Source organism: Peromyscus leucopus, chromosome 9 (genome assembly GCF_004664715.2).
Source record: "Peromyscus leucopus breed LL Stock chromosome 9, UCI_PerLeu_2.1, whole genome shotgun sequence".
In the NCBI taxonomy this organism is placed as follows: Eukaryota; Metazoa; Chordata; class Mammalia; order Rodentia; family Cricetidae; genus Peromyscus; species Peromyscus leucopus.
This window is the reverse complement of record NC_051070.1, coordinates 67,419,358-67,432,749: the sequence shown is the minus strand read 5'-3', so window position 1 is coordinate 67,432,749 and position 13,392 is coordinate 67,419,358. Positions and strand designations below refer to the sequence as shown.

The 13,392-nt window shown below is 38.7% G+C and overlaps 1 protein-coding gene across 1 annotated transcript in view; it reads left to right on the top strand.

The window, feature by feature from the left end:
* Rnf17 (ring finger protein 17) overlaps positions 1-13,392 on the top strand; it is a 124,056-nt gene that overhangs the window by 23,289 nt on the left and 87,375 nt on the right. Inside the window, exons 6-7 of the mRNA XM_028858152.2 lie at positions 4,061-4,161; positions 9,984-10,155. Of these exons, the coding sequence (XP_028713985.1) occupies positions 4,061-4,161; positions 9,984-10,155 (273 nt within the window). The remainder of the gene's footprint in view (positions 1-4,060; positions 4,162-9,983; positions 10,156-13,392) is intronic.

The following is a 13,392-nucleotide window of genomic DNA, read 5'->3' as shown; positions in this document are numbered from 1 at the left end:
CTCTTGGACATGGGGCCTGCCTTGAAGTGTAGTTGATATACCCAATGAGACTCCATTGGAGAAAACAGGTTTTCCCTTTGCTGGTGAATATCAATGGCATATAGCTTCTTGGTTAGGAGTGGAAACCCCTGTCCACTTTGCCTTCTCAGTATTGGGCATTTGTCTTAATCCTGTGTAGATCTTGTGTGTGCTGCCACAGTGTGTATCAGTTCATATGTACATCAGTTGTTGCATCTAGACCTTGTTTTCTTGGAGTCATCCATTATAGTCATCAATTACCTCTGGGTGTTACAATCTTTCTGCTTCCTCTTCCACATATACCTGAGTGTTGGTGGGGGAGGGGGTTTTGAAGACATCTCATTTAAGACTGAGTGCTCCAAAGTGTCTGACTCTCTGCATATTGTCCAATTGTGGGTCTCTGTATTAGTTCTCATCTATCACAAGTAGAAGCTTCTCTGATGAGGGCTAGGTGAGGCACTGATCCATGGGTATATCAGTATGTCATTTCTAGTCATTTTATTGCTATGTTGCTTTAGCACAGTGGTTCTCAACCTTCTTAATGCTACGACCCTTTAATACAGTCCCTCTCATGTTGTGAGGACCCATAAATTATTTTGTTGCTACTTCATAACTGTAATCTTGCTATTGTTATGAATTGTAATTTAAATATCTGTTATGCAGGATATTTGAATGACTCACAGGTTGAGAACCACTGCTTTAGCAGAAGAATAATAGATTTTCCTCTAGGGCCCATGACCTATTTAGTTTAAGGCTCTTGGCTCCTCTAGTAGCATACAGAGAACCTTCCAGTACCATGAATGCTAGTCAGTTGCGGTGAAGTGTCTAGATAGGAACCAGCTCAACTTCCCAGTGTTCAATGATATAAGTAAGCATTGTCTTCAGCAAATAAGGCCTTACCATCAGGTTTTAGAGAGCAACTAATAGCCATGGCATTAGCCTGTGATATTTAGAGGTTTCCATGGAGTCCCTTTGGCCAATGACTCAACAAGATATAACCCATTCCTGGGAATGGAGGTTTTACTTGGTGACATAAGATGTCTAGTTTGGGTATCAATTCCCCTATGATTTTTGTGACTCTATTTAGATTCCTTTTATATATGTGTATAATTTAGGAAGCTTCTGCCATAGTAGGTTTCCATATAGTTTTACAAACAGACTTTCTTGTTAGTTGTCCTTTCCCATATCCCCTCCTTTATCCTTCTTTTTCCATCCCCTCCCTGTTTAATCCTCCTATTCTAGTTTCTCCATTTTCTCACCATAACTCTGTGTTCTATTTCCCCTTCCTTGGGAGATGCTCTCTTCCCCACTAATACCTTACTAGGTACCTAAGCTCTGGCTATTGGAATTGGCACACATTTTGAAAGCTTAAAAGCTAACATCCACATAAAAGAAAAAACGTACAGTGTTTGTCTTTTGGGGTCAGAGTTACCTCACTCAGGATGTTTTTTTTTTCTCTCTCCATTTACCTACAGATTTCATAATTTAATTTTTTTAATAGCTGAACAACCTATTGTGTAAATATGCCACAGTTTCATATCCATTTGTCAGTTGAGAGACATCTAGGCTATTTCCAGTTTATGGCTGTTACTAATAGAGCAGCAATGAAAATGGATAAATAAGCATCTCCATGGTAGGAGGTAGAGTCCTTTGAGTGCATGCCTAAGAGCAGGATAGCTCAGTCTTGGGGTAGATTCATTTCCAGCTTTGTGAGGAAACACTGATTTCTATAGTGGCTGTACCAGTTTGCACCCCACCAGCAATGAAGTGTTTCTTGCTAGCATGAGCTGTCATTTGTTTTATTGATCTTGGCCATTGTGACTGGGATAAAATGAAATCTAAAAGTAGTTTTTAATTTCCATTTCCCTGATGGCTGAGGATGTTGAACATCTCTTTAAGTGTTTCTTGCTAATTTGTGTTTCATCTTTTGAGGGCTCTGTTTAGCCTTATACCCTGTTTTTAATTGGGTTGCTTTCTTGATGTTGCATTTTTAGATCTTGATATATTTAGATATTAATTATGTGTGATTGTTAGAGATCTTTTCCCATTCTGTAGGCTGCCACTTTGCCCTAATGATGTGTTATTTGCCATACACCTTTTCAGCTTCCTGAGGTCCAGTTTATTAATTGTGGGTCTTAGTGTCTGTGCGATCAGTGCCCTGTTCACACACTTTCTTGAACGAGTTCAAGCCAATTTCTTACTTTCTCTTTTATCAGATTCAGGCTGTCTAGTCTTACATTGAAGTCTGTCTTAGTCAGGGTTTCTATTGCTGTGACAAAACAAAAGGCAAGCTGGGGAGAAAAGGGTTTATTCAGTTTATACTTCCACATTGTTGTTCATCACCAAAGGAAGCCAGGAACTCAAACAAGGCAGGAGTCTGGAGGCAGGAGCTGATACAGAAGAGTTGCTCCTTACTGGCTTACTCCTCATGGATTGCTCAGCCTGCTTTTTTTATAGAACCAGGACCACTTGCCCAAGGATGGCACTACCCACGTTGGGCTGCCCCCTCCCCCAATGATCACTAATTGAGAAAATTCCTGACGGGGGATCTCATGGAAGCATTTCCTCAACTGAGGCTTCTGCTTGTGTCAAGCTGACCAACCAGTACAAAGTCTTTGATACATTTGGAGTTGAGTTTTGTGCAAAGTAATAGATAGGAATCTATTTTCATTCTAATACATGAAGCCATTCAGTTTGACTTGTATCATTTAAAAAGAAAAGATGCTATCTTTTCTCCTGTGTTTATTTTTTGCTTTGTCAAAAATCGTGTGTCCATATATGTGTGGATTTATGTCTGGTTCTTCAATTTAGTTCCATTAATCAATGTGTCTGCCTGGTTATGTTTGTTTGTTTTGCCAATACCATGCTATTTTTATTTCAGTAGTTCCATAATATAACTTGAAATCAGGGGTGGTGATATCTGCAGCAATTCTTTTATTATTCAGGATTGTTTTAGCTATCCTGGTGTGTGTGTGTGTGTGTGTGTGTGTGTGTGTGTGTGTGTGTCCATATGAAGTTAAAGATTCTTTAAATTTCTATAAGAATTATGCTGGAATTGTTTTATTATTTCATTCAACTGTCTATATTTTCATTAAGGAATTTATTCCTATCCTCTTTAAGGTCCTTGAACATGTTCATAATTGCTGTTTTGAAGTCTTTGTCTTATGTTTCAGCTAAATCGCATTTCTTGAGGCCTATTACAGTGGGTTTATGGCTTCTGAAGGAGGCATATCATCTTGACTGTTCATGTTTGTGGTTTTGTACTGGTATCTAGGACTCTGAAGTTAGGATGTTTAAGGTGTTTCTTGGTGTAGATATCAGCAATTGTCTTTGTTGGATGGGTGTTCATTCTTTGGTTGCTGTTGCCCATTCTGAATCCTAGGCAAGTGTGGTAACTGTGGGGTCCCTGATAGAGAGTGGGTCTATGGATGATACAAAGGAATGGAGATGGGCTAGGAAGAAAGGCTGAGAAGAGGCAACAGCAAAGAGCTAGAGAAACCTGGGTCCACACCAAGAAGCAGAGTCCCTGGGGGAGTGAGGTAGGGTGGGAGGAGAGGCTCCTGCCTGCGGTAAGACTAAGTCTGGAGATAGAAACAAAAGAGCTAAGGGACCCTAAGTCTACACCAAGAGCTAAAGTGTGTTTTCTAACTTTGGTTTGGGGATCTTGGGGTTTTGTTTTGGTTTGTTTGTTTGTTTGTTTCAGTAATTTAGAGAATACTGCTATAGAGAAATTCAGTTATCCAAAATGACTTTTGTTCTGTTATGATAAAAAGGGATAAGAAAAAGTTTATAAAACCTATCAGATTTTTAGGTGCTTTTTTTTCTTTGTTTTGTCAAATTATCAGTACAAAAATGCCCACAAGATGTGATCTTGCTGACAAGTGCCAGAGTATAAAGTTGAACTTAATGGTTTGCTCTATTTATTATCACTTCCGTGGCTATTTTTGAAAAGTCTAGAAAGTATCTTTTCCATTCAATAATATATTGACGATACAAATACTCCAAAGTGAAAATACCAGGTTTATTGAATTTTTTTTTCCAGATGCTTGATAGTACACAAAATCAAACAAGAGAGGAGACACACAGTCTAACAGAGGTTGTGGAGAAACAATTTGATAAACTTCTTGCTTCTCTTGATTCCAGGTAATAACTTAAAAATATAGACTTGATGAAACCAACTTTCTTAATATTAACTTGTCATTCTGTTCCTTTGTTCAATTAGACTGAAGTTACATGTAACTTTAAAACAAGCTTAGAAGGTAGTAGTGAGTTTTGTTGTTGTTATTGTTGTTTTGTTTTTGTTTTCTTGGTTTTGGTTTTTGGTTTTTCAAGACAGGGTTTCTCTGTGTAATTTTGGTGCCTGTCCTGGATCTCACTCTGTAGACCAGGCTGGCCTTGAACTCACAGAGATCTGCCTGGCTCTGCCTCCTGAGTGCTGGGATTAAAGGCGTTCGCCACCACCGCCCAGCAGTATGTGAGTCTTAAAGACTGATTTCTAGCTAGGTGTGGTGACTCAGTCCTGTAATCACAGCATTCATTCAGGAGGCTGAGAGAGGTGGGTTTCTGTGAATTTGAAATCAGGCTGGGCAACAGTGTGAGATCCTGCCTCAAAAGAAAAACTAAAAGACTGGCTTTCAGAAGTTCAAGTGAAAAACTGTCTATACCTCCAAAATTTTGTCTTGTTTTGTAATTCCAAAGCTAACTTTAAAGTTAACAAGCTTCTTTCTTTGTGTCTTTGTTTCCCACCCCTCATTTGCACATGTATGCATGTGTGAATGTACATGTGTGTGTTTCAAGATAGGGTACCACTGTGTTGCCTAGGCTGAAGCTCAAGTACAAGATCCTCTTGCCCCAGTCTTCCAAGTGCTATTACAGGTCTGAGCTACCACATTTCTTTCTTAAAGCAATTAACAAAGAGAAATATTTTCATAGCCTAATTCATGTTGTAGAATTCACATATTTGAGGAAGTACAAACAATTTTTTTCTTCTACATGGGCCTATCATTTTCTCATGTGCTTATTTGCATCCGAAAAGAAGGCTTTCTGATAGGCAGTTACTAAACAACAATAATTTAATGCTTTTTTCAAAGCTATTTGACATGTTATTTTTAATTATGTATGTTTCAGGATAAAGGTTCATAAAACTTTTGATAAGACTAAAGCAATGTGCTTAGTAATGTCATTTGTCTCTTCACCAACACTTGATCTCCTTAAATTTTTATGGCCTTTTATGCCCAGTGCATAAAATATTTGATTTTCCCCCTTTGGTGCTAGGGATTAGACAAGGCCTTGTGAGTGCTAGACAAGTGTTCTTCCATTGAAGAATGGACCTAGATGAAGTCCAACTGATTTGTTATTTTTTTTTTTTTGTTAGAGTTTATGCTTTTGGTTTCCTTTCGCTGTGCTTTCTTTTGTAGTTGTCATTCTTAGACCTCTAACTTTGACTCTGTCCTGCTTTGCTTTCTGTTGCAGGCTTGTTCTCTGGCTCATGCTCAGCTAGCTTTCCTATACAGCCCAGGCCCACCTGCCCAGGGATGGTGTTGCCCATAGTCAGTTAGATCCTTCTGCATTACTCATTAATGGAGGTAATCTCTCGTAGATATGACCACAAGCCAGTCAAAGCAGTTCTTCAACTGAGATTCCCTCTTTCCTAATGACTCTAGTTTATGTCAGGTTTACAAAAACACTAACAAGCACACTTAGGTTTCTTTGGATGTTGTCTTAGTCACTTTTCTATTGCTGTGAAGAGACACCATGACCAAGGCAACTTATAAGGGAAAGCATTTTATTGGGCATTTAATTTAACTTGCTTAGAGTTTCAGAGGGTAAGTCCATTATCATGGAAGGGAGCTTGGCGGCAGGCAGGCAGGCAGGCGTGATGCTAGAGAAGTAGCTGAGAACTCTTATCTGTAGGCTGCAGACAGAGAGTGAGCCAGGGCCTAACTTGGGCTTTTGAAATCTCAAAGCCCACTCCCAATGACACAACTTCTTCAGCAAGGCCACAACTCCTAATCCTTTCCAACAGTCCACCAGTTGGGAACCAAACATTCAAATATATTAGCCTGTGGTGACCATTCTCATTCAAACTACCCAATATGTACCCAAGACTGTTGTAGCTGGGTTGTGCAATGGTTTAATTTTGTTTTTCTGAGAAACCTCTGTACTAATCTCCATAATAGCTGGACTCATTTACACTCCCATCAGCAGTGTACAAAAGTTCATGTTTCCTCTACATCCTGAGCAGCATTTGTTGTTGTCTTATTGATAGGCATTTTTTCCCTCATTTTTTGTTTTTGTTTTGTGGTTTTCCTATTTCCTCCTATTTTTCTTCTGTTTGTCTCTCATTTCTTTCTTTTTTGTAACTAATTTTTTTCTTTATTTTATTTTCTTTTTGTGTCTGAGTATTTTGATTGCATGCATGTCTGTGTACCATGTATATGCAATGTTCACAGAGGCCAGAAGAGGGCATCATATTCCCTGAACTGGAGTTATGAATGGTTGTGAACTTCCATGTGAGTGTTGGGAATCAAATATGGTTCTTCTGGAATAGCAGCCAGTGCTCTTAACCTCTGACCCATCCCTCTGCAGCCCTTCTCTGTCTCTTTTCTTAGACAACTTTGCTAAATAAGAAATTCTGTTCACAGATTTTTTTTTCTTTCACGCTTTTTTAATGTATATTCTTCCATTGCCTTCTGCCTTGAAAGTTTCTCCTGAGAATTTGATCAATAATCTTACTAGAAATCTGTTGTGTATGACAAATTACATTTCTCTTCTTGGTCTCATGATTGTTTCTCTGCCTTTCAACAGTTTGACTGTATGGGTTTTGTAGCATGAATCTTAAAAGTTCTTATTAATGAAATCAAACCTGAGCCAGGTATTGGGGTGAACACTGGAAGATCAGAGTGACAGAACAAGCCACAGCTAACCTCACCTAGCCAACTTCTCAGCTGATCTTGTTTCCTCAGACTGGAAATGGCTCTCAGCTGAACTGTGCTGCTCAAAACCTAAAAGCTTAACCAGCCAAATGCTTCTAGTTTCTGGTCTTCACACCTTATATAACTTTCCTTTCTACCATCTACTCCCTGGGATTAAAGGCTTACTTCTTGGAATTAAAGGTGTGTGTCACCATGCCTGGCTGTTTTCAATGTGGCCTTGAACTCACAGAGATCCAGAGGGATTTCAACCTCTGGAATGCTAGGATTAAAGGTGTGAGTGCCACCATTTTCTAGCCTTTGTGTCTAGTGGCTGTTCTGTCTCTGACCCCAGATAAGTTTATTAGGGGAACACAATATTTGGGGGAACACAATACCACCACAGGGTTTATTTTACATGGAGTTGGTTTGTAGATCTTTGTCTCATCAAATTTTGGAAGTTGTTTTTTCTTTTGTGGTTTTCCTATTTCCTCCGATCTTTCTCCTCCTCCTGTTTGTTTGCCTGTTGGTGTTTAACAAGTCCTATCATCTCTCTTTGTTTTAGTTTCTTTTCACTCTTTTTGTTTTTGTTGTTCCCCAGAAACAATTTTAATTGTCCTATCTTCTAACCTGGCTGATGCTTGATTCTGCTTCCACCACTGCTTCCTTCCTCGGCTTTGTTTTATTGTTTGTTTTGACAGGGCCTTATTGTATAATCCAGACTGACCTCAAACTCAGATTTCTCCTGCCTCAGCCCTCAGATGCTGGGATTGCAGGCATGTTCCACCATGCCCAGCTCTGCAAGCCAGGGTCTAATCCTGAGAGGTCATTCTATCTGCAAGCTTGATTCCTTTTCATGTTCTTTTTGTCTTGATATTGTAATTATTACTCTTAGGCCATCTCCTAATTTCTTCTACTTCTTTTTCATGTATTCCTTTGTTTTTCTGAACATATTTAAGACAGTTGTTTCACATCAGTCTACAAAGTCCAGTGCCTGTGCTTCCTCAGAGAGACTCCAACACTCTATTCTCTTCCTCTGAATGAGTTATCATGTTGTAGGTGTTATTCATTCATATTCCTGGTAGTCTTTGTGTTGAAACTTGGGCATGAAAAGCTAGCAACTTTTTTCAGTCTTTATAGCTTGCTTCTTGCTGGAACATTTTTCATGGAATAGCTGGAACGTTCTGAACCTTAGCGTCAGTATAAGATGAAGGCTTAAGTCTGCTCCTTTGTTGCCCAAGTGTGGCTTTGTCCATTCCTCTGTGTACACAACTGCCTTTATGTCTTAATTTCCAAAAGAATCTCAGCTTCTCCTAGGTCTCAAGTTCTCTGTTGCATATCTACCTATAATATCTTAGCCTGCATATGTGTCCTGCTGCAGTGTTCCTGAGTGTCTACCATGCTTTTCTACTGCCTAAGATCTAACACAAGAGATCAGTCCTCCAGACAGTACAAAACAAGCTTTACTAATGTCATCAGTCAGGTCTCTAGCTCTCCCTCTGGTTGGAGTTGAGGAATTGGGAACTGTGTTCCTGCTTCCAGAAGAAGCCACAAAATGTCTTTTTAAAAAAATACTGTTTTCCAATGTTCTCATGAGATGGTATTGGCCAGTTTTGGGTTGTTTTTTCATATGTCCATGGGGAAATGATACTTTCATACTTCTTTCTAATGTTATTCTGTGTATGTGAGCTTTTAGGAACTTACATGTCTTTTTTAAAGAGACCACTTTAAAAAACTATATGTCACCAAAGGTTTGGAGAGTATCTGTTTACCTTCCAAACCTAGCCCATTTTCTTTAGTGTTGGCAAACTTCTTTTGCTAGGGGCTAGATTTGATTTGCAAAAAATAATGAGAGGTCATTTTGCCTAGTGACTAAAATACTTGAATTTTTCAGTTTTCAGTTCAGAACTTTTAAATTGCTATAATGAAGAAATTCCATCCTAGAGAAGAGAAAAAGATTTGAGTAATGATGTGTAGCTAGTGAATACATAACCACTCAAGGAGATATCTTTGAATATTATTTTAAATTGGTATCTAACTTCTGGTTTGGTGCTGTTTTTAAATCTCATATATTATTCATGGACTATAGATCCATAGTAATATTTTAAAATGTACAATTAAATCTTTGCAAAAAGTGAGTATGTATATATCTGTAAGGGCACAAAAGATTACAGGATAGATACAGGCAGAATTTTTCCTAGTTAGAATGTTCTAAAGTCTCCTTCATGTCTGTGACATAACTGTCTTTTATTTTTTTCTTTTTAAGACTAATTTTTAAATTTTTTTAAGATTTATTTATTAAATGCATGTTTTGCCTGCATATATATGTGTGTGTGTGTGTGTGTGTGTGTGTGTGTGTATACCAAAGGTGTGCCTAGTGCCCCATGGGAGGTGAGGAAATGGCATCAGATTCCTTGGTACTGGAGTTAGAGTCAGTTGTAAGCCACCATGCAGGTGCTGGGAACTGAATCCAGGTCTTCGGCAAGAACAGTACAAATTAATAATCTTAACCCCTCAGTCATCACTCCAGCCTCAATTATTTTATTTTTTAATTTTATATTTTAATGATTTTTTTTTTTTACTGTGTGAGGACATGTGCACGTGAATGCTGGTGATCACAGAGGCCAGAATAGGGTATCAGATTCCCTGGAACTAGAGTGATAGGTGGTTGTGAGCTGCCTGACTTGGGTGCCAGGGACTAAACTCAGGTCCTCTGCAAGAAGAGCAGAATGTGCTCTTAACATCTGAGCCATATTTCCATCCCTTTTGTTCTTTATTCACACATGGATTTCAATTATAATTTATTTCAACTTAGTTGAATGCCTCATTTAGCCATGTTATATGTTAAGTTTATCAACTAATAAAATTAGCTTTTCAGATGCTGTTCAGTTAGAACATGCTTCTTTTAACCATATTATTTAAATTCATCATCAGTGAAATTATTCTATTAGTTAAATTCATCACTTGGTGAAAGTAAGAATACTACTCAGTCATAAATTTACTTTTATAAAAATGTTAGTAAACTATCACAAAATAACTTTGTCTTCAATGAAGGAAAAAGAACTTGTGTGAAGAACTTGTAAGACGCACAGATGATTATTTATCAAAATTAGCAACAGTTAAAAGCTACATTGAAGAGAAAAAAAACGATTTGGATGCAGCTATGAAGATAGCAAAAGAACTCAAATCAGCACCTTCTTTGAGGACCTACTGTGACCTGACTCAGGTAACTTTAATGTCCAGGGTGAATCAGTTCAGTGGTGGTTACTTTATGTACTTTAGAACATGGACTTGGCATGGAGGACTCAAGAAGTTTCTTTTTCAAATTACACTAAACTGTACAGGCACTCCTTGACTTATGAGGTTATAGTCTGATAAACCTATTATAAATTGAAAATATTATAAACCAAAGTGTTTTTTTTTTAATACAGATAACCTACCAAATAACAGGACTTCACAGCAGTGTACTGTAGAAGGTTCATTGCTTACTCTTAGGACCCTGTGATTCTCTGCCACTGTCTAGCATTATAAGAAAGGATCAGCTCACAGAGGAAAAAGATCAAAAATCAAGTTATGGTTTCAACTAAATGCATGCTGCTTTTGAAATATTATAATGCATTCTCTCTCTCTCTCTCTCTCTCTCTCTATATATATATATATATATATACACACACACACACACACACACACACACACACACACTAGGACTATCTTTGTTGGTAATTGATACTTCTTAGGTATTTGAAGTCTTTCTTCTTTTTTGTTTGGTTTTTGACATGTGGTCTTTCTATGTAGCTCAGACTGTCATGGTACTTGCTATGTAAACCAGAGTGCTCTCTGTGTAAATCATAGTGTCTCTGCCACCTGGGTGCTGGTATTAAAGGCAAGCACCACCATGCCTGGCAGCATTAGAATTCTTAGATACACACTGTTCCATTCATTTAGCCTTTTATCATTTTTACAGTTTATAACACAAAATCTGAAAGCAAAGTAGTATGGCAGTGAGGTGACAACTGATGTTTGTGTTACTTAGATTTCCACCACTATGATAAATATCTGAGATAATCAACTTGTAAAAAGAAAGGTTGTTCTTGCTCACAATTTTGAAGATTTCCACTCATGATTGATTGGCTCATTTGTTTTGGGTCTCTAGTGTACATCATGTAGGAGAGTATAGCAAAGCAGAACCATGTATCTCATGGCCAGGAAGGAAAAGAGAGGGAGAGGTTAGGACCCGACTGTCCCTTTTCAGTGACATTTTACCAGTGACCTAAAAACTCGTATCAGTCCTTACCTCTTAAAAGTTCCTGACGCTTTTAATAACACCACCCTAGGGATCTTTAGGGGGATACCCAAGTTGCAGGCTATACAAGAGTTCTAAGACACTTGAATTAAAGATGAGGATAGGTAAGAGTAGTAAACAAAATGAGACTGTTTTCCTCTCATGAGTTTATAGATGAATTCGTGACTTAATTTTTTTTTAAGATTTATTATTATGTATACAGTATTCTGCCTGCATGTGTCCCTGCAGACCAGAAGAGGGCACCAGATCTCATTACAAGTGGTTGTGAGCCACCATGTGGTTGCTGGGAATTGAACTCAGGACCTCTGGAAGAGCAAGCAGTGCTCTTAACCACTGAGCCATCTCTCCAGCCTGTAAATTTTTTAAATATCTAATTAAATTATTTATTATTAGTCCTGATAAGGATAGATGTAGTAATACCTTGATAACTGATTTGATCACACTGATGGACATTATAGCTTGTATGATTAGATCCAAGGATATATTACATGTTCAGGCTCAAGTCCACCCTTCAGACAAGTAGGGTTTAAATGCTTTCTTTTATTCCAATGATCTTCAATTCTTGAAAGCGTTTAATTTATATCAATACCGTGTGCACAAGACTTACTTTTTAAGTTTATCAATCAACTAGCTATAAGTAGCATACAAAACATCAGGTTTGAATACTGTATTTTCAAACATTTGTTTTCATTGAGTCTTCTCTCCCATCCCACTGTCCTTCCTTGTGACCCTCTTTCCAGCAATGTCCTTCTCATTTTCATGTCCCATGTGTTCTGTTACCCTTCCACAAATCCTCTAAGCTTCTTTCTCTAGAAAGTTCCATAGCTTACAGTCCCACCAACATCCACCTACATGCATTTTTTTTTCTTTAACTTTATTCTTTGTGGATTTCACATATAAAAAAAAGATGATGATGATGAAGCATGTCATGGAAGTGTAGTGTGGCCTGTTGAGTCACACAGTTTACTCTTTAGTCCATTCATCTTTACTTGTGTTTATTGCTATGAGTCATTGATCTAGTTCAAGGCCTCTAGCTTCTGCTACACCACCAATAATGGACTCTCACTGGGACTCCTCTTGGATATCCTGTTGTTGTCCTGTGTCATGGAGATCCTGCTGTTTTAGATCTCTAGGTTTGACCCCTTCACATGCTCCAATGGTTCATAGATGCAGTGAACCCAGTGGAGTGGACCAACTCATAGCCCTGGTTCTGGGCCTGGGTAGTAGCTGGGTTGGTCAGCCTACCAGCTTTTCTTCATCATCACTTCCCCAGGTAAGCTCTCTAGCACTGCCTTGACTAGCTCACCCAGTGCAGCTTGCAGCAAGGAGCCAGGCCAGGTCTCCTGCTCTCAGGTCCTCAGATTTGGCTCACCAACACTCACACCACCAAGGACAGCTCTACCATTTTGCCCAGAATAGTTGCAGGGCTCGCTCTCCCGATTGCTGTAGAGCGGATAGGGGAGGGGGCAGTGTCAGCTCTCATGCTCTCGCAACCTCAGGACTCAGTGCTGGCTCACCTGAGCCCAACAACCGAGTCAACTGTAGAGTACTTTCCAGGCAGGGTGCCGGACCTGCTCTCCTGTGTGCTGCAGCTGGTGAGGGACAGGGCTAGTTCTCTCATTCTCATGACCCTGGGGCCAGCTCTCTCATCTGTCGTGACTTAAATTTTTAATTCAAGATCCCATTCCTCCTGTCTCCTTATGCCTTCAGAATGTACAAATCGGGAAACAGTTGCTTCCTTCATCTCCTATCTTATAATCTTGTGCCTAGAGAGAAAAGTTGTACAAAATAGAAATGTCTTTCTTATAGTACAGATTAGCAGGACAAGATTAATAATATCCTCTTTGCTAACTCTGCTTCATTCTCTAAGGGTGGGAATCTACTCTATTAACCTTTGTGTCCTCAGAGTCTTATTTCCTGTAAACGAACAAATACAAATGATATACCGAGGTACAGAATTAGAAGCTATTGATTTATTGCCTCCAGAATCTCTAACTTTAAATGAAAAGTAAAGAATTTGCCAGTATCTTGTTCCTGATTCTCCCCTAACTGTCATTCTAAAAACAGTATGTTTACATGCAAGCTTTTGGGAAAAAAAAGTAATAAAGCATGGTCTTTACTCTGGTAAATTTAGTTAGGAAGATGAGGTGAAATGCATTT